We start from the raw sequence: 22,532 nt of genomic DNA, 5'->3' as shown, positions 1-22,532 counted from the left end.
ATAAAAACTATACAGTTTCAGACAGTTGAGGACGGTTTATACCTGGCCTAGTGAGAGGGGCACAGCATCCTGTGTATGGGTGCGCCCAATCTTAATGATATCTTTGAACTCTTTGGCCTTGCCTTCCAGGGAGTCATGGAGAGTCTGCAGTCCAGGCAACAACACCTCGTGAACCTCTTTGGCAGCAGCAATGTGCATAGCTGTAGGGAAAGTGTCGTTGGAGCTCTGTGGAGAAGACAAACTCAATTGAAATGCAATGTTCCCTATAACAGTGCAGTTTTACTAACCCCAGTTTACGTGACAGGAAAACTAAAAAATGTAACAAATCTTCTCAATTTTTACCGTTCAATAGTTGCCAAAGTTTAGATTCTTGGTAATAATGAAAATTGAACTCTCAAGTAAGCTTTGATTCACAAGACAGATGCATTACAAAGGGATTGGCTGACTATCTTCACTAATGGAAAAATCAAAGAATCCAGCATCAGAAAAAGTATGTTTGTTAGGGTTGGTTCCACTTTCTTGCTACACCAGTGGTTCCCAACCTTTTTCAATGTAGGAGCCACCTTGGCATTTGGATTTTTCCCCACAGACCACTTGCCACATATTTTTTCACAACAGCATTTCTAAACTATTTTTTAATGTGTACATGCAGGGTTAGAAACTCACTCTTGCCTGAGGCGAATTAAATCTAATGAGGACTAGCTAATGTCTGTGTCTTGGTAGTACTCTGGGCAAGTACTTAAAACAAATATAGACATATACTCTGATGTTCAGTCTTGCATTAAAAAAAATGCAGGGCAGTCCATTTTCTAACAGGGTGTAGCAGTGGTGAATAAGCATTCATGAATAATGCTTAGAACATAGTTACTCAGAACTGAAACCTCCCTTCATCTCCCCTGCAATGCCAACCCCACTTCATGACGTTTTATGTTTGTGTTCTGCCTCAGTGCGGGATGCAAAGTTTATCGTTTGAATTTACTGAAACACATTGCATCTTTTGAAGTAAGTGTAATTTAAAAAAATTTGGAGATTTATACTGGGTTACGACCCTGACTGAAGATGTCACTAGCAATGGGGACCAGTTGTACTAATGAGATCAAACAATATGTCACGTTTTACTAAACATTTTAAAACTAATAAACAATAATACCATAATGAACATTATCATAGTATGTTGCTTTAAACATAACATCACAATATATTCATAATAAAGTTGAGTTCCTATCTATAAACAGTAACATTTAAAACGTGGGACTCGCTGTATGTAGCTTGGTGTTGTTTACATTATCGTCAGCATATTTTAAAGTGACTGGATGATGAAATTACTTTTTTAAAAACACACTTCTCTTACCAATACAGTACTGCTGAGTGGTAATCAGTTTGTTTGAAAAACAGGCTTTAAAATCATGATAATAGGTGCACAGGCGGTGATTCTGTGAGCGCTCCGGGGCTCAAGCACCAATTTGGGAAAATAAAGTCTTGCACAGTGCAAATAAAAATCACCTGTTCTGTCAAATTATTCTGTGGATGCTTCACAAGCAGAACTTATTGCAGCATTTAAAACTATAAAATCCATTTATACAAAAAGTCTCCCCGCTTTCTTGAAAATACCTGCGTTTCCCGCATTTTATTTTGTATTTGCTATGCTCTCATTAGTATCTAAACCTAGTAGATTCAGCGTCCGTCAGTTCTGGCAGATTGTACTGTACTTGCTGAAGCGGTTTTCTTCCACTGTTAATTAAAAATAAAAATAAAAAATTCACCTACCTAACAATTTCATCCCGAGGGCTACAGTGAAACGTACCATCTTTAAATTGAGACTTTAGTGAAGACTGCGTGTGTACTCGAGTACATTAATTATTGTAGCTAGTAGCCAGCCAGCATTTTTCTAAATTGCAACACATGTAATGTACAATAAAATAAACATTTTATTTGTGTCATCGTTGTCAATTCCAGGTGGAGCTTCATGGTCGGCAAGGTGACACAGCTGTCATACAGTCTGGTGCTTTCAGTGTCAAGGCCCTTTCACACCAGACATGACGCGATGAGCGACACGACAAAGCGACACGACAAAGCGACACAAGAAAATCAATAAAACCTCAGCTTTTCAATAGCGCTCTTCACACCAAAGGCGACACAAATCCAACGCGAGTGATTAAAATTAAAAATAGAAACCAATACTATTTTTGCAAATTCATTGAGCAACAAATACACAACTGCGCAATCAGAGAACAGCTTCATGTCATGTGGTTTGAAATCAAGCCCCGTTTCACTTTGTGATCCCTTGTGTGTATTTTTTTTTTACGTAGGTATTCATTTTTTGTTGTTATTAGGCTTCCGAGTCAAAGGCCAAAGGCTGGGAAGTCTATTGTTAAAGTTTTTTTTTTCTTCCCAAAACTTTAAACTGCTGCTGCTTCGAAGCTGTGTGACTGATCAGGTTCTGACTTGGCAGCTAACAAGCTGGATACACTGGCTGTCATGCTGAAAGAATTTTGCTATTGTGTCCTTGCAATTGGCGCCGTGACGCGCACTTTTTTCAATAAAACCTTTTGAAATCTTCTTGGTAACCGGTGAAGCGATTGATCTGAAACTTGGCATATATCATCAGCATCCAAACCCGCATCAAGTTAGAGAAGCAGAAGTTTCTGCGATAAATTATAATGTCAAAATGGCTGCCACTACTCTTATCGAAATGCTCCCTTAACCGCAAACTTCTGCTATTTGAACACCGTTTGACCAACAAATTCTAAACAAGGTAGTTATTGTCCCAGTAACAACGGAATACAAATGTCAAAATGGTTGTGTTTTATAAAACAAGATGGCCACCAGGTGCATGTTTACGTCTGAAATTTAAAACTGCCTCAATTGACAAACGGTTTACTTGACTAACTCAAAACTTCACAAACATTATCCTTGACACTATAGCAATATAACTGACTTAAGAAACTGTTGTTAAACCGCATTTCTTCTTGAAACCTCCCGAAACGTTATTCTTTGGCACAGTTGAAGTGATTGATCTTACACTTGGCAGATATTATCAGCATCCAAACCTGCCTGAAAAGCAGAAGCTGCTGTGATACAATTCAATAGTAAAATGGCTGCCACAAATTTCACTGAAACGCGGTTTTCGCTCCAAATCTGTCGTGTGGCCCCAGTAAATATCTCGTCGCGTCTGATGTGTAAGGGCCTTCCATTTCTCAGCACACAGTACAGTAGTGGCTCAATAACTAGGTTCAAACAGGTGATTGATCTATCTGTATGAGTGTTTATGAAGGTGCTTTGTTAAAAATAATGTAAATCTAAATTTATAACGCTGTTTATTTTTTAGCAAAATAAAATCTAAGCCTATTTTTAGGGGCCCCAACTGTTGTTGTGGATGCCAACTTAGGCACTTCACATCAGGACTGGCAAGTTTCAAAAGGTACTAATCCTTTGGACTAGTAGCACAATATTGTTAGTTTCTAACCCTGGTGTGTGTGTGTGTGTATATATAAGTACATTTAGAAATAAAGTATTTATATAACATGCCTAACAATGAGATTCCTGAGCTTAGATCATCACTACCAGTTCATCAAGGAATGTTGTCATTTTGAGCATTGAAAGTTCCCGATGGCAAAGTTCCTGTTTCTTTTGCTAATTTTTTTTTTCACATTCTGAACGCTTTGTAGATAAATGTCATCTCAATTTTGCAGGTTTAAGAGTTTTGCTTGACAAAACTGTTGCCTTGCGTAGCAAATTAATCTAGCCATTTCCAACGCAACCTATTGCACTCACCAATTTGCAAACTTTAATCGATGTACATATAAACAGCACTGGAATACAAATACAAGTTGGGTGGGAAGACACTCGAAAAATGTAATGATTGGAGTCTACAGGATGTTACATATCACTTCTGGTGGGCTGTGATGTGTAAATTAAACTGAATTGGTGGTGCATAGTCGATAGGATTTATAACATTTTGGTTAAACAGGACAGATTCAAGAACAGACTGTACACATTATTTCCAGAAGTTGTGTTAACAGAATGTCCTTTTGGCATATAGTCGTGTTTGTGAAATATTACACCTTGCTGAACAAACCCATATAATAATGGATATAATAATAATAATAATAATAATAATAAATGGAGCTGAAATGGATAACACACACTATGGTACAGTTCATAAATCAAACTACAAATGTAGCCTTTTTTTGTTTCACATCAACTTCTGTTACTATATGCAGCTAACCTCTCCAAAAACATATGGAAATAGGTAGCACACATTTATATTGTTGAAAATAATAAGTACCAAAACTGTGGTTTTAATGTTTGTTTTTTTAATTTAGTCATACCAATCAAGTTAGGAATATTCAATGAGGAGCAAAAAGGCTGAGACAGCCAGATTAGGCATACGTTAACAGTAAAGAATGAGCATAGACTTAAAAGAAATGCATTTACCCGAATGGATCTAAAAAGCATTGGTCTGAACTCCTAACAAACATATAAAAATACAAATACGGTAAAAGGAGACTTAGTATCATAAGTAATGTTGCAAAAACAGCAAAGGTCACTGGTTTGTTTGTGTGTCTTTATCTTAACTTTCAAACCATTTCCATGCTGTCGTTACATAATGCTGTGCTGGACAGTCGGTTTCATAGGCTAGGTCTACTATAACTAGAAATGGTCTACATGTCCGGCAAAAAAAGCTTATCGGAACTTAAAATTAAACTGCAAAAAGCAGTGCAACTGATAATAAAGCTAATAAAAGCGTACAATACAATAACACACCCACACATCTGATTAGCCTTAGTATTTTCCCCATACATTGTGTGTGTATATACAAAGAGGTTATTGTTGATCATTATTTTAGAAATACCTGACTTTTGTTGACATGGTCATTGGGGTGAACAGGATCTTTGCTCCCCAGTTTACCACCCAACATCTCGATAGCCCTGTTGCTGATCACTTCATTCACATTCATGTTCGTCTGGGTTCCTGACCCTGTCTGCCAGACCACAAGGGGGAAGTGGTCATCCAGTTTACCAGCAATGACCTAAAAACAAGCACACCATTACTCCAATGAACAACCACAATACAGAGCAAGCGGAGTTTAGGGATGGTAAAGAGGCAGACATAAAGGCCGCAATAAAAATGACTACAGCATCCAGTGCTGTACTGCATTGCCCAACACCAGGGAAGGCAATGCAAAATCAAGAGCTGGCAACAATAAAAGGCAAGTGCACTAATTGGATTGAAACAGAGATTAGAGGGCAGACAAACAGCATGATTCTTTTTAAAACAATTTAGAAGACTTCAACATTCACTGCATTCCCTTGCCTCATCAGCTGCTTTGACGATGGCATCAGCAATCTTGGTGTCCAAGCCATAACCCTGGTTTACTTCAGCAGCCGCCCTCTTCAGAATGCCAAAAGCCTTGATGACTTGAATCTGGAAGAAAGTTGTAAACTCTTTAAAAAAGGTCAAGTGTCATCACACCATACAGGTCACAATTCTCCAGTTTTGTAAGAGATGGCAACTGAAAGTTATCCGTAGACACACACCACTATAGATATTTCCTACAATTACCTTAATCTGCAAAATATTAATAACGTTGGATTCAATACAGAGGAGAGATTACTTGTTAATCAGTAACTAACGGGTACATCAAGTGTACAAGGAGAAGAGAGTCTTTGTAGAGGATAAAATCTGAGGAATATATTGCAGCAAACCCTGTACTTAGAGATGTTATATGACAAGCATATTCCTTTTTTTAAAATTTCTGGATTAAAAAAAAAAAAAAAAAAAGGATTATTCTACAAAGGTACTTGCAGGCATTCGTTCAGTTACTCCACCAATCTTGAAGTTCATAGTAGACCTGACCGTCTGGGCTCCATAGTACTTGTCATTTGGAACTTTCAGTTCACCGAAAGTATCCCTCTCAATTCGGTAAGACTCTGAGCTTGCCTGTGCGGAAATGAAACACACAAACACATTACCAGCTGACTGAGTAGCAATATCTGTGAAATTACACCGTGTAAAAATACTGTTCATGTATTACTGCATTGTAGTTTTAAAAAGGCGTAAAAGTCACAAACACAAAATTAAAAAAAAAAAAAAAACACACACAATTTCCGTATAATTTTGCTGCTAAAATGTTTGTTTTCAATTCGCTTCAGATGAAGACATTTTTTTCTTGTCACAACACTATACATTCACTTCCTGTGCAGGACTCTGCTGTCCAATGGAAACTTAATACAGGTCTGGTTAGATTTAACAGATTAACAGTAAACTAATATGGTACATGTAATACGTCATGCAACGCTGACGTTCAGTATCAATATATCAATAATTTATTTTTAGTCAAGTACACACACTTTATGATAAATGAACTGCTTGATCCAGTTGTTGGAATTAAAATAACTGCTATTACTGGGTAGTATTTAAGACGTTACATTTTCATGCACTGAGGTGTCATGTTCATTAAAATAAAAAGCAAACTTGCAAGCCAGCATAACAAGTAAAAAAAAAACATTAACATAACATTTTCATACAGAATTTAGCAGCAAAACATTAAATTAAGTAAAATTAAACTGGCTGTTAATTCTTTATTCATCTGTAGGTTTCAAATATTAAAATAGACGCCGACAGATTACTCGTTTACTTTGACCTTGCTGCTGTACACAAGACTGCGACAACTCGAGAGAAAACAGACAGCTCTTTTTTTTCAGTTAAAACTATGAGGAACTAAAATAAATGTCGCAAATTCCGTTCGGTTCATGCACGGAACAGCAATCAGTTTCAACAGCGTGCTACATCTGAATGCTCAATTCATTAATTCATTAATTAAAGGTCACACAGACAGAGGCCTTGACAAAGAATTGTTGCTCAATCAAACATTGCCTTTCTGTAATGTTTAAAACTTACCATCCTCGTCGAGATCAGTGCGACGCTTACTGACTTGCGGCAGGTTTTGCTGGATATGCTCCTGTGCAAGCCCAAGAGGCTGCTGTTTAATCGATGGACGTTTCTGAGAGAACGATACATGGCGCTGTTTAGGCTACTTGCGACAGAACAACAGGCTGGTATTTGAGGGAGGAACCTTAGAGAAACCAACCACAAGCCTCTGTAAGTGGGAGGAAACATATAGCGGCAACAACACACTTCAGAGGGGAAGAGCCGTACGGAGGAAACAAAGGCAACACCAGAAAAAAATTATGAGAGGCATGTGTTTTGCAATTTTTTTTAAAAGACACAATACATTGCAATATTAGAACCTCGTTTTGTGCTTGTTACGTTTGTGTACCGTTACTTCAGAGGACTTTCATTTGTGTTGGAATTTAATAATCATATTTACACGATGACATTTTTTTGTTAAAAAAGGTAAACAAACTAAAGATGTACAGAACATGGTGTCAAGGTGCAAATAACTGGACTTGTTACTTGGATGACTGGAAAACACACGTGGACACACTATTATTACACCGATTGTAAATTAACAGAGGATATATGAAGACAACTACAGGGAGTCATTGGCTTTGACTATTTTATTCCAATTGCAAATTGCTGTATGTGATCGTAAAGTGATAAGCTTTTCAGTCGTCGCCACTTTAAGCCCTCTGCTGTGTTTATTTTGTCTTCATCGAAGAAAAGAGAAGCCTGGTGGGTAGGGTGACCAGGTTTTCAAAGCTCAAAACCGGAACACACTGTTAAATTGATTAGGCTAAACCATTTAAATATAGGCTATTTTAATGGTTATTTAAATAGCCATCCTCTCTTAGTATTACTTTTATAAAAAGCAGCTAGCTAATTTCAGTTCACTCCCATATTGTTATATACAGATTGCTACTTTTTTATATTCTTCATAATAATAATAATAATAATAATAATCATCATTGAAAATAAATTGTTTATGCCTTTCTTTCTTTCCTCACTGCGCCAAGCTCTAATTATCGCAGAGGGAATCAGGCTATGCTGCTAAAGTTGTTCAGAAAAAGAAAGACGTAATAAAATAAGATGTATGCATATAACAAGATATAATACATTACCTATATAATAAACATTACATTACATTAACGATTTAAAAAAAAAAATGTGTAAGTAATTTAAAAATGAAATAGTTACCTACATTTCAAGTTTTAGATTAGTAGGATGTGTTTCGTTTGTAAACTAGTGAATAATACAATGTTCTAATTAAATACTGGGATAGCAGCGCTACTGCTTCAGATATCTAATACATCCAAAGAGTTTATATTCACACTAAATAGTTACATCCATGACTCCATGCAGTCAAGTCAAATATGGCATGCACGTGGGAAAGTAGCGCAGCAGGGCTAGTAGGTGACGTAATCACACAACGCGGCATGAGCCTGACATATGCTCCTTGCAAAGGAGCCAGACCCGTGCTTGGTGTGAGAGGTCTGGGGTTTGCGCCCGCCCATCGTCTGTGTGTGGATTGCCTCGCCCAGCAGAATTGGGGCCCCCATGAGGTCACCGTTTGTTTGGAACATTTTACAAAACCTGCATGTGAGCGGATGAGTCAACACACATAAGAAGAGAGCCACGCAGAGCCACGCCACCTCACTTTTGGTTAATTTTGTTCTTTTATGATGGCTAGGCATTTCTTTCTCACAGAACACCTGGTGTCTGAGTCTCTCACGCCAGCAGCTTCCTGCTAATGTACAATGCCAAATGGCCCACGCCCTCTACCTCCTGGGAAAGATCTGTCCTATTACATCAGATGTAACGGTCTCCACGATAAAATCTATGAATTATGCTCAATTTACATATTTATTTATTTCAATTTTATTACCAAATTAAAAACCTGTCCTGTCTCGAATGTGCACACTATCAGCACATTTTTCAAAATTTTGCAAAATAAGAACTTGGTCACAAAAGTATTTTTAAAGCTTGGTCAGTGTAACCACATCACTTGATATATATTTGTAAATGTTTTATATTTTTTCTATTTAATAAAAAAAAGCACTTCTAACCTTTTATATACTTTTGAACAATGTAGTTTGCCATAAAACTTCAATTGGGCTAATGTATTTTACAGTACAGTACCCCCCCCCCCCCCCCCCCCCCCCCCACACACACACACACACACACACACACACACACACATACTGTATTCCAGTATTGCAATTTAAGTGTCTGTAAAATAATCTCAGATTTTCAGTGTTGAGGCTGCCAGGTTATGTATTCTTTTTAAAAGCAACAGCTGAGTCACTCTCTTCTTGTTGCTCCATCCATACCATGCATTTTGAGAGCATAACCTCAGCCTCTGAATGACTCAGGTCTGTATCACTGTCCACACCACCTTCCTGTTCAGAAATAACAGTTTTTATAATTTCATCATCACCCAGAAGATGAAAGCCAGGGCCAGACACATCCATTGGTTAGCATCCTCTTTGTCACAATCAGCACATCCAGCTATGGCATTCTAATTGCTTAGCAATTCAGTGCCCACAACTCCAGTGTTCTCACTCAGCCCCTCGACATCCTCAAGAGGCCAAAATTTACACAAACTGCGCTGCAGGTTTTCACATTTAACCCTGCCAAGCATATAGACAGCATATTTTACAGTTATTTTCCAGAACTGCACCTTTATCACATAGCAAAAGTTTTCAGAGCAGCTCCTTTTGATAAAGGCACTTGCAGGTTTCCAGGATGCCTTGGTCCATGGACTGGATTAATAAAGTTGTGTTAGGCAGAAGAAATATACATTTTATTGTACCATCATCAGTTTACAAAGTGGACAAATCTGGGTGTGCAGGTGCAGTGTCTATCAGTAGTGTTGCCTTCACTGGTAGCCCCTTCTGTGTCAACTCAGCCCTCACTTCGCAGTACAAAATGTTAAAAAAAAAAAAAAAAAGTTAAAAAAATTGTAGCATCCACCCAGGCATTTAGTTGCGCGTAATACTTCACTGGAAGCACCTCGCAATTTAAATTTTTAAAAGCGGGAGTTTGTGAGTTCTACTCACATTACCACAGGCTAGAATTGTCACTCTTTCCTTCTGCATTTTAAATCCAGTGGCACTCAAATCCTTTTGGGAAGCAAGGGTTTTTGAAAGTAACGCTTTCCAAAACAGTCCAGATTCAATGGTGTCAGATATTGTGGAGCAAAATAGTTAATCTGTCACATATCTCAATACACGGTAAGACCACTAGATGAAGTATTTTGATTAGTTTGTCTAAAGAAAAGTAAAAATAACAAACAACCAAAAACAAACACACAAAGGAACCTTATCCACCTCTATAGTATTGTAGTGTACAGCTATTCAGGAACAGTAAAGAGTTGTGAAGAGATCAGACAGAGGACTGTAGCTTTAGTCCGGAATGGTAGTTCTTTTATTCAGGGTTACAGCACACAAAAGCATGGTATGTTTTCCCACACTCTGCCTCAGCACTCGGCGGGGGAGGGATTAGCCACGCAAACTACTTCCCGGTGGTGGAGGTGGGGCAGTTCACTTGTCCGTCTCCTTCTTTGTTATTTATACACTCAGCACTGCTTCAGCCCTTCGTCTGTTTGTTTTTGTCCTCCTCCCTCCTCTTCCATTTCCTCTTATTTCTAATACAGCTCAGCCCGCACAGGGATCCCTCTGGGGGGGGGGGGAGTGAGTTTCACTCCCCCGAACGACTGGGGCGGCCTCCTGCCCAAGTCTCTGCCATCCCCGGCGGTTACTCGCTGACTAGAGGGACCCCCCGACCACAGCTATCCTGTCGCAGCTCATGCGCTAACCTCACCAAGGCCACAACCTTGCTATCCCATCTCCCTAGTTTCTTTTCGGTCAAGCACCTTTCTGCCCCTTCTGGCTGGTTGAGTCCCCACCTGCCAAGCCAGGGCCCGCCAAGGGGGGGTGGGAGTGTTCTCTATTTTCGTCTCTTCAACACGGACACAAGCCACTTTATCCTAACTCTCCATGCCGCCAAGCTGCCAGCCACGCTGTCTGAGGATGCTGCACTGAGTAGTGACGGATCTATCCCTTTGTCTTTTATGTCTCTCATCAAGAGTGTCTTTTATGTTTGTCTTCTGATTCTCCTCGTTCGACCAGCAACTAAGAGACGCCGTATGGCTAATGACATGAACCGAGAGCTTTGTCCTTATTTGTTCTGTCTCTCATTCTCAATAGCCGCTCAGTGCCAGCGGATGCGGACTGACCCGGTGTGAGACGTGAGAGTTCAGAGTGTTTTACCTTATATGTCTTGTCCAGCTATTTTCTTCTCAATCTGTCCAGCTTTATGTTTCTAATTCCTTGTTACACAAGCACCCCCGTTCTTCAAATGAAATCCCTGTTATAATACACTGCTAAAGCCCTCATAAGCGACCAGTGAATTATAGTTGTATATTCACTTAGTCTAATAATAATGGTAATTATTTATTTTACATTGATGGTTAAAATGCAATACCCTCTTCAATATTAGGTGGAGACTGTCAGAAACCTATGCAAGGAATGTGGAGTTGACTGTAAAGGCTCCTTGATGGACCTTGTTCTTCGTTTGAGACCATAGATGAAAAACAGAGAAGACTATGATAAGGTTTTATATCTGTACTAATGAAAAAGTAAGTTCTCACTGCGTCTTAAAAACAACGTCGAACAAGCAGTACCTAACAGGTTCGTCACTCTCCATAAATACACAGGCAACACACCACATAACAGATCCGTACACCAAGGGAAAAAAAGCGTGCCAACGCTAAATTCAATGAAAAACAACAGGCTGTATTTATTAATGACAGGCTAGAACACAATGTGCATACTGTGCAAAAAGTGCAAAGTGCAGACGTTTCGGTCAAACATTGACCATCATCAGTGCAATTATAGAGAGCTGAACTAATCCTAAAAAACATATGTGCCTTATGGGGTTGCTTTTGGTGTGATCAGTAAATTAACATGGATAATGGAGTGCTCTACCAGTGTATTCTCAAGGGGTTTGTGAAATCTGCTAAGTAACTCTATATTGATTATTATTGTTTAATTAAGTACCTTGCAACAACTGGTACTACATTAAAGTACTCATTAAAATTTCTTCTATTTTGAACAGATGTTGTAAACTGGAATATATTTACACAAGAATGCATTCAGGAGCACCACACTGAGTTTCAGATTACTAAATGCGGCACTGTGGACCAGCTATAAGGACTTGGCACCAGGATATGTGGGAGATGAACAGCATGGAGTTTTGAGGGGCTACTATGCTGAAGTGGAACACCATGGATTCTGTTTAGTGGACTGTGCCCAAAGACACAGTCTGTGGTATATGATATACATACAATAGGATTGAAGCAGATGTAAAAAGAGCAAAGGAACTAAAGAGTTAAAAAAGAATTGATGTGATAATGCTAGATTCCATACAAGGAAGAAAGAGTGTGAATGTTCTCGATGGTTATTGGGTAATATTGGCTACGAGTAGCAAGATTGCCAGAGCTCGATGCTCTTGTTAATTTATACAAAGGTGTGAAGACTTGTGTTCCTGTTTTGATTTTATATGGCAAATAAACTATTGTTGTTCAAGTACCTGATCTAGTCTCCATCTATTTAAAATAAGTAAGCAGCTTATGACTGTCAGACTCCACATCATTATTTTTAGCTTTTGAATCCACATGCAGAGACAACACAGTCCATTAAAACAAAACAAACAAAAAAAATTGTAAACCGTGAATGCCTGAGGACCGGGGAGACATTGAGGGGCCGCAAGGTGAAGGGGGAGAGAGGTGGCATGTTGTTTGTAAAAATTGTTTTTATTTTTATTTTTTTACAGTACGTGTGTGTGTTAATAAAGTTTTCCACTTTTAATTAAATCATATCTTTTTTTGTTTACAGCATGTTTTAAACTGCTGCAAATTTGTGCTCAGCAGGCAGACTGTCTAAACCTTATCAACAAACTCATAAATAGTGTTACATAATCAAGTAGCTTGCTTTGATAAATTCCTCAAAGCAATACATGCCAAGATATGCTTGTGGGGAGCATGTGGTCTGGTGCATCGATAGGAGTACCATAAAGCTATCTGTAGGTAAGGATTGCAGCTCTGGCCCTTGGAAATCAGTGTTGTGCACATATCCATCCATCTGTGTGTACACCCACCACCTACACAGAAATGTTTATTTTTCCTATTGCCCATTTGATGATTTTTTTAGTTACAGTAATAATATGACTGTCAATGACAAAAAATAAAAACTTGTAAGGATCTGGCAATTAAATGTACAAAGACCAACAGTACAGTTCTTGTTTGAGATGAGAAAATATATATATATATATATATATATATATATATATATATATATATATATATATATATATATATATATATATATATATATATGTGTGTGTGTGTGTACAATAGTAATTGAAATTATCCCTGGAATTATGTGTTCGTTTCCTTGACGCTAGACTACTGTGTTTACAAAATTGTTAAGGGGTCAGGCTACCCTCCAGAGCTGGTTCACTAGGCCGTAATTAGAAGCTGCGCACACACAGTACGATGCTTTAGCTTAGGTAACTAGAAGTGATTATATGTGCCCAATTGCAGTACTTTCAGATATTGTGAACTCCAGACACTCAGCTGTGGAGTACAAAGCAGACGTGAATAAAGTTAAAATTGCCATAGTAGGAGGAGACTTGGTGTGAAAGGAAACTCTTTATGTTATTCTTCTCAAAAGTGTTGAATTAAACTGCACATAAACCAGAAGTCTCATGTTACGGTTTCATTTGCAGCTAAATATTTACTGTATTATCAATCTTACCAAAAACATTTCAGCTATATACAAATATGATAGCTAAAATATATGATAAAAATGGGCTAGGTAAATGAGACATTTGGTCTTTTTAAACCTGTCAAGTAGGCAAGTCGACAGCATATAAGTTTGACCATAGAAAGTTAATAATTAACGAAATTGCAACTTAGGAAGCCTGCATAGATTCATGACATATATATAGCGATTGCCAATGATGCTAAATTGTACACTAAAAAAAAAATAATAATCCTTGTTACTGTTCATGATCTTATTCCATAGGTGACTTTTGTTTAATCTAAATCAAGAAATCTACGTTGTTTAGTTAGGTGCTGCACATTCATAGAATGAACTGTTTGGACCAGTCACCAGCAACCGCTGTAGTTTAGGGAATCAAAAGATAAATGATAACTTATAAAAAAAGAGGATCTGTTTTTTTTTCATGGTGTTTTGTTAAACATTCAACAGGAAACATCTGTGGCTGCTGTTTTAAACATGATATAGCAATGTTGATTTAAAGTAGTAGTAAGAAGAAGAAGAAGAAGAAGAAGAAGAAGAAGAAGAAGAAGAAGAAGAATAAGAATACTATAACTATAATGTTAAATGTTAAAATATAGGCCCACAGTAGTGCTAAAATAGTTAAACCACAAGACATCTTAGAGCAGGTTAACCATGCAAGTTGCCTTGGATGAAGGTGTCTGCAAAATAAATACATTATTTTACAGTGCAGTGAATCCCCGTGTGTTCCATCACCATTCCTTTATTTCTAGGGGAACCCCACAGTGATATTCCAGTGCTGTAAGAAAAATTCTCTCTGAAAATCCCAACCCTGGTTTATTCAGGTGTTGTAAAAAATATCCTAGCAGCAGATCTGTTAATAATACTGACATCAGCATAAAACTCCTATTTGCCTTTCCACTACAGGTCATGCTCTCTAGTTTAATGGTAAGGCATTTGTCTTTGAACCTTATGGTTTGCAGTTCTGTCCAGGTCTTGTCTCTCCATTCAATGCGATTCCAGTTGATTACAGAGTGTAAAGTTTGTTTAAAGTACCATAGGACACTTCATTAAATTAGACCTAATTAAACTGTGGTCTCTGGAGTGAAGGCAAACCTAGAAACATAGAACCCTATACCTGTGTGCACATTTTCTTGAGTAATTGTAAACCTACTAGAATTGTTGTTTGACCATTACTGGTGTTTAGGACTGGCTAAAGAGTATTTTGTTGAAACCCATTTTCAACTGTTTTAGAGAAGGTTATTTGCAGGTCAAAACATTGATTATCCTAAGAGGTTTATAACCATTGTACAAAATAATTAAAAAGAAATCCTTAAAACCATTCCTTAGAATAGTCTTTACAGTTTTGTGACTGAAGCCCATGGTATAAATTCAGCCCAATAGGTACATTTACCATTAGATCATTTGAAGTACAATTACCATTTTTCCAAAGGACTAATGTGTTTGTCTAGGTTGGTGCATTAAATGCTGTCTTCTTTGCAAAGAGAGGTTTCCAAGTGGAGCTGTATGAATCAAGAGAAGATAAGAAATGTAAACTTACTGGTAGTTGGAGGTGTCCGCTTATACAAGAATGTACAGTGTAAATGGACTATATGTTGCATGCCACACCCATTTCAAACTTAAGAGATGTATTGACTCATATTAAAACAAATCAACAATTATTTGGGTTAAGAATATACCATTGGATACAATTGATCTAATGTTAACCCCAAACTAACCTGTCACAACACAGTCCTTTAACAGTATCACACTTGTGCAATGGTACCTTGTTGGCTCTATGGCCTCCGGGTAAAGAAAACATTTTGCATAACAGGAATGTGTTTTTTATTGATCCCAAACTGTATTTAATTTACAATATTCCTTTTGTTGTAGATATACGAAGGGCCAAAGTTGTAAAAGGGAAGAGTATAAACCTGTCCCTTTCACACAGAGGACGTCAAGCCCTGAAAGTTGTTGGGACGGAAGACAAGGTACAGTTCTATGAAATAATTAGATTTATTAAACTTTTTTGATTGACTCACATCACCAATGGCTTTTGAAAATATAAAGTAATGCAGAGGTCACGTTAGCTTTTCTATATATGCGTTCCTGAGAAGTAAATGTTCAAAATTTTGCGTCCAATCCATCAAATACTAACAGAAAGTCTAATAAACTCCAGGCATTTTTATACATTTTTATGAACGTTTAAACGCTATGTCATATAACAGTAGACAGTTCGTATGACAACGAGATAACATTCTAAGCACATGTATATGCTTTTTTTTTTTTTTTTTTTTTTTTTTTTTTTGCTGATCTCCCATTCAAAATTATAAAAACGTATTTTTTGTTTGCGTTTTTCTGCATAACTACTGCTTGCAACAGCTTCAGTCACTGTAGTACTCGTAGTCAGATCGCTGAGATGCAGATGGGTGACCACCTTCATGAGAATCCCTTGGAGATGCTGACTACTTAGCAAAAAAACCTCCCGATGACTGACTTGCTATCAGTGTACACTGCACTAGGTATTCATTTTTATGCTTAAAAAAATGTCCCTGTTAAACTAGTCGGGAAAATAACAAATGCATGTAAAATTAGCTGAATGCAAAAATGAAATGCAAGTTAAAAGTAGGATCAGGACGTCACCTGATTAAAAATAAAACCCGAAAACTTTAAGCCTTACTTATGTGTGTATTTGCATTCACTTTTTATAAAATATGTGTTTTATTTCTTAGCAATATGGACCTCTGTTAACATGGGGCATAACACATTATTTTAAAATAAAACAGAGTGCATAGTGGGATCCTATCGTATTAATTTCCGCTGTTCATTGCACTGCTAGGAACTGTAGCCAAACTGTTTTAATAGTAATAGTGTGCGAGCGCATTACGCCCGACTAAATATGAAACGTTACTTCAGTGTGGACACTTTGAGATGGATTAATTTAATAGTTATTGAATACGGTTCTCGAGATCGTTATGTACAAGTAAATATCCTTGGTATTGCTGCATAAGCGAAATATGAGGCTTATTGCTGCCACCTACAGGTACCTTAATCAATGCTATTATATTGCAGGACAGTTTAAAAAAAAAACAAACAAACAAACAAACAAAAAAAAAAACAAGCAAGTATTTTACAGTAGTTCCCTTTCCCATTATGTTTGGCCTATGAACGCAAGACAAAGTATTTTACAGGACGCAAACTTTTGCTTTAGCACGACATCTGGTAATGTATTAAACAGAGCAAATGTAGATACATTTTGTTTTGATTCAATAAAGATATCATAAGGCATCATCATAAAAACAGAATGAATGACTTATAAAAAAACAAATCCTGCTAAAAGTGAATTGAATCAGGCCATTGTCTTTGTTCTCTATGGATATTTTAGATGGAGCGATTGGAATCGTTGCTTTTACTGTTTTTACTTTTATGTCTCATTCCAGATTGTCTCTAAAAGAATCCCCATGCATGCTAGGATGATCCATTCTCTTTCAGGGAAAAAGTCTGCAATCCCCTATGGCAAAAAAGGACAGGTAACCACAAGGCTTCCAAGTTCAATGTTCCTGCACTCATTCTGTGACTTCACAGCAGGCTGGGTACCCTGAGCTGCCATCTTAAGTGAACACTGCTCACAGAGAAGCTCATTCTCAAAGATGCTTACGGTTAACAGTGCTGAAGCAATGTATTAGTCTCACCAAAACATTTTTTGTGAACAAGAAGATTAAAAAAAGGGTTAGTCCTATAAAGATGTGATATCTAAAAAATGGTTATCCCAATAAATAACTTGGCCCACCTTTTTAAAATCTGCTGTTCTCAGTTTATGGTCATTCTGACTTGATTGTGGCAAGGACGTAAAACCCTATTCAGTAGCGCGTCTAGTGAACACTTACGTGTACAATACAAAAGGAAACTTGATGTTCACTAAATGTCTGCTTTTACCTCTGTTTGTCTTAAACTGAAACTACTGTGCATTTACAGATATTGTACATTTAGAAAAAATCACTCTATTTAAATTATATAACATAGTGAGTGTAAAAAACAGTTAATTCCTGGTGTGCCGTACCTAAAACAGAAATCGGCAATATAGCAACACCTGCTGGAAGAAAAGAGATTAGAAGTTTAACTGATTCATGATTAAGCCACTGATTCCTGTTGATTTTAACAGATGTTTTGGTTCCTTGTCAGGATTAAAACTTTATTCTGCAGTTTAACATACTATATGTATTAGCTGTGCTTTTGGGTACTTTGTCATTTGTAGTTCTGCTTTACCATACTTTCTTTGTTATGTTGTTTTTTTTTTTTTTTTTTTTTAACACAGTAGACAATAAACCATGTGCATAGTGTGCACAATGCCCCATAATATACTCTGACTTTACTTGTGGTGCAAAATAAATTGGTCAGCTTTGATTAAGACTGTTGACAGATTTCAGTTCTGAAGCTCTTCTAACTTTTATTGTAGTACCTTAAATATTTTTTTTATTTAAGGTACTTTCTTTAGTTCAGACAGACTGTATGTCTATTCAAACTTTAGTAACAGTCACACTGAATAGAAATTGTACTCCACGAGTCTGTTGAAACTTAATTCTATACATATTTAAAAAATTAATAAATAAAAGGAAGGTTTTTAGAGAGCATATTTGATATGTATAAAACGAAAACATTTTAAAAACCGCTCCAGTCGCAAAAATACTGACAAATAATTTCCGCAATGCTTTCAGTCCTGAGAGGATTTAAACAGTATTTGTAGAATAATTGGAAATACCACAGTGCTGTGATAGCAGATCCTTTTTAACCCATCAAGTGCCATTGTCCTCATTTGAGGACAGGCTACTTTGTAATATTTTGGAGCATTTTTAACCTGATGCTTACATTTTCTCTAACTATTTTGTTATGATAACTTACTCTAATTTTGTAAAGTTTATTATTTAAAATCTTGTTAAGTCTAAATGTAATGTATCAAATTACATCAATACAGCTCGGGTTCTGATTTTTTCAAAGAAAAGGTTATTTGGTACTTAATGTGTATATTATACCAATATAGTGTTGCTTTTTAGTTAGGGGTAGCTGAGGTGTTTGTTCTTTTTGCTCCTTTAACAAATCTATTACCTGAGTGAGGAGGAATAACAATGTCAAACATTCTTTATGAAAAACCAAAAAATTAAGAAAACATTTTAAGAGTGAGCTATCATGCATAATCAGTCAACCAGTCTGTGTGAATGTTACTTCAGGGTTGTTCTCCAGTAAAACACTAATATGGCAAACATGTTGAGTCTATTTTTCAGCATGGAATTATCTTTATCTTATTTTGAAATACTAGTATGGGTGGTGTTCACTCAACTCTATTTTCATCTGTTTTCTACTGTTTTTATGTTGTTATGTATAACTACTTGCTTATGTGTGGTACAAGCATGTGTTATACATCAAGTGAAAGGCCACAAAATGTTGATATGACAGCAAGGTCAGACATACTATATGTAGTACAGATGAAAATGAATACAAAAATATAAATTTGCTTTTCAAGGAAAATGTTTGCTCTGTGTTATATTTATTTTGTAATCATAGGTTCATCAAAAAATATAGAACCATACCATTAAATTTCAGTATGTAATGAACCTGGAAAAAACAAATTGGATAAAAAAAACACCTGATTTATTATCATAGCTTCAGATATGTCCATTACTATGTTCTGCAGAACAGTTCCTGTCTACTTGTGGCTCAGTAAAGGCTTGCTGGCTGGCTGGCTTACACAGCCCTCATTTCTGTGTGAAATTTCTCTCGAGACTGAACTATGGAATTCTGGGCATTGTAATTTTCTGTAGGAAATCAGTATACAGGCAAGCGTGACATCATTGGAAATCCTGCACTTTTAACAGTAGAACCGCATCGGAAGTCATTTTGATGGGTTTGGATTTAAAATGTAAACAAATCTGCATTTGTGAATGCAATGCGGTTGTCCTTTTATTCTTTCGTTGTTTTCTTTCTTGTTTTTTTTTTTTTTTTTTTTAAATGGAGAGCGCATTGCATTGACAATACACAGATTCATTTACATTTTAAATCTCATTAATCCCGCAGCGGATCTACTGTTAAAAGAGACCGAAACCGAACAACAGAACAAAAGTAGCTGACTCCTTTTATGTGACTGTGATGAAGTTATTAAAAGTTAGTATTGTTTCTTGATGTGACCTAGATGCATGAAAAAGGTTTATGTTATTCAATATATGCAGTTTAATTCCGGAAACAAAAAGGAAACGTTCAAAGCAAAACAGTACAGAGCACATCCATAGGCACTGCACGGACCAATACAAAAGCATAACAAGACAAAATATGTTAGCAATACTGTAGGTTTGATCTTATATGACTCAACTCAGCTTCAGCATGGGTAAGAAGAGTTAAGAAGAGGGAAATTGTGCTGAATACACCTTGATTCTTTGTGGGTTCACTCACCCCGGGCACCCTGTGAAGGGTCTTGTGCATGTGTCGTAAAGAAAACTGGTTCTGGCTCACATGACCTAGGATGGTGTTCTCTTGGTGTGGCCCCTTGATATTGTGCTCTTTTGAGCGCATCGGTTCCTCCAGCAGTGTTATTCCAGCAGTCAGACGGTCGTCCGTGCAATTAAATGCAATCTTGAAATCTCGCATTTACCAGTTATTATACCTCCTCTGATAATATCCCTTTAAAACTAACAGAGTGTACAAACCTGTAAACATGGGTATCTTATATTGCATTCAAACTTCTTTCCATGTTATCCAACAGACTGACTGAACCATTGCCTTCAGTGAATTGTATTTTATCATTCTGGACACATAATACGTCTTTGGAAAGCCCCAAAGCCCCTCTTTCAAACAAGATCTTAACCAGGATGTCACTGGCTATTGCTATTAAAAGGCAGGCTATTGCGGTGCGTTTACGGCTGGAACGCCAGCACCCCAAATTGAATAGGGCTGAGTGGAAAGAGTATATATATATATTAAAATGAAAAGTATTACACATTTAAAAGTACTGTGCATTTACTGTCCAGTTTTTCAGTATGGTTGAGAAAGTGTTTGCGGGAATGTTGAAGTCTGCAGCAACATCTTTCTTTTTCTTTTACAGTGGTGCATTATCCACAACTTTCAACACCTCCTCTTTTGTCTGCAAGGATACCATGTTTTTCTGGGCTATTTCTATGCTTCGTGGAAATGGCATTGATAAAACAGCACTAGAAAACAGTACAGAGGCGCTAATCTGGATACTCTCAGGTGTTCAAACTAGGGAAATTTTGTTTTATTCACATTTTTCTTCCCTGGGATTGAGGTGGGCTCCAAAATAATTCGCACAAACAGAGAAATCATGTTGAGTGAATTTGTATTATAAGAAAACATGTACAGTAAGAGACTGTTGTTTTTGGCTGGAACCATATAGAGAATTCGTAGTGTCAGGACATTTGTTTAACCTGGGTTTGTCTAAATGAGACTTGACTGTGTGTATATATATTTATTAACTTAGCTATGTAGCTACTGCATATCGACCACGCTACCTGAAGGCGGTGAAAGCCTAAACATTATACCTAATTAATAAATTAGCGAGTTTCCAGTTTTAACCTTAATTTCAGTTTAATTCCATTACAGTTTGAAGACTAACAGTAACATAAACCTCCACTTATTCCAAAGAATATTTCCCATTTAATATATATTTTTACTTATTTTTCAGTATATCCTGTCTGTTGATAGAGCCAACCTTAACAAAGAGCTTTTATCTGGTAAGGAATAACTCAGTATTACAGCGTGTTTGTCTGTATTAAAAAAAAAAAAAAAAAAAATGAATAAAGTCTGAATATTTTATTTTTTCTGAACAACAAAACTAAAACAATTGTATTATTATGAAACATTTTTCAGGTTGTTTCTTGTAAGTTTCATTACCTTAACATTTTGTTCCACTTAGAAAATATGGCAACTCTGTTGCTTAAACAGGACTATTTACTGATCATAGACTTGTCATGTGATTATGGGACTCCCATGTATCTCCAATGAAAACTGTGTTACTGGCATAACTGCAGCCCAAGGTACTATTTACAAAAATCATCATTAACTTGAATCCATTAGTTCCAGTATTCTCAGACTGTGGTCTTTGTTTGCTTTAGCTACTGAAACATACCCCAGTGCCAAGGTGAACTTTGAACACAAACTGCTGGATTGGAATTTGGATTCAGGTTCAATGACATTCATCAGGTAAACAATTAAAGTTCAATGCACAGCAATTATGAAACACTGAAGAATTACTTTCATAAAATGTGATGCAAAATAACGTGAAAATATCAGCAGAATTTTTAATTGTTTTTTAAACAAATAACTTTATCAGTGGGTGCTGGTCCTCAGTTGCAATTTAAAATTGAGTCAGAATACACTGTTCCTTTGCACTGTGTAGCATGGCTCCACTTGGTTGCAAAGAAACTTTTCCCAATTCATGAGTTTGAGATTTCATAGCCCTTAGCTCATCTGTGAACCAAAGGGATTTTTTTGGAAATACAGCTTTACAGGTCTTCTTAATCTGAGCCAGGTTATCAATTATGTCAGAAAGAGAGTGATTTTATGTATTTACACACCATTCTAGCTGAGGAGCTTGCAGAGAATATCAAGTTTTGAGACTGCATTACATTTTGAAAAGCTGTAGGAGATAGGTCAGGCAGCTGACTCAACAGTAGAAACTAAAATCTTAAAAAGTAACAAAAAAAATATCAGAAAGACCCAAGTCAGAGACAGAAACATTAGAAATAGTCAGACCACGAGTATTTCCCTTAATATGAGTGGGTACAGAACAAAACTGCGTGAAATCAAAAGACGATAATAAAG

General features: G+C 36.8%; 1 protein-coding gene across 1 annotated transcript in view; it reads right to left on the bottom strand.

Moving 5' to 3' along the window:
• LOC121315662 (fumarate hydratase, mitochondrial-like) overlaps positions 1-7,081 on the bottom strand; it is a 14,753-nt gene extending 7,672 nt beyond the window's left edge. Inside the window, exons 1-5 of the mRNA XM_041249934.1 lie at positions 6,904-7,081; positions 5,809-5,943; positions 5,317-5,427; positions 4,856-5,032; positions 43-225 (exon numbers count right to left, since the gene is read on the bottom strand). Coding sequence (XP_041105868.1) covers positions 43-225; positions 4,856-5,032; positions 5,317-5,427; positions 5,809-5,943; positions 6,904-7,023 — 726 coding nt within the window. The 5' untranslated portion in view covers positions 7,024-7,081. The remainder of the gene's footprint in view (positions 1-42; positions 226-4,855; positions 5,033-5,316; positions 5,428-5,808; positions 5,944-6,903) is intronic.
• Positions 7,082-22,532: the final 15,451 nt, after the last annotated feature.

Source organism: Polyodon spathula, chromosome 5 (assembly GCF_017654505.1).
Source record: "Polyodon spathula isolate WHYD16114869_AA chromosome 5, ASM1765450v1, whole genome shotgun sequence".
NCBI classification, from domain to species: domain Eukaryota; kingdom Metazoa; phylum Chordata; class Actinopteri; order Acipenseriformes; family Polyodontidae; genus Polyodon; species Polyodon spathula.
Note: the sequence above shows the minus strand (reverse complement) of the source record. Positions and strands in the feature narration are given on the sequence as shown.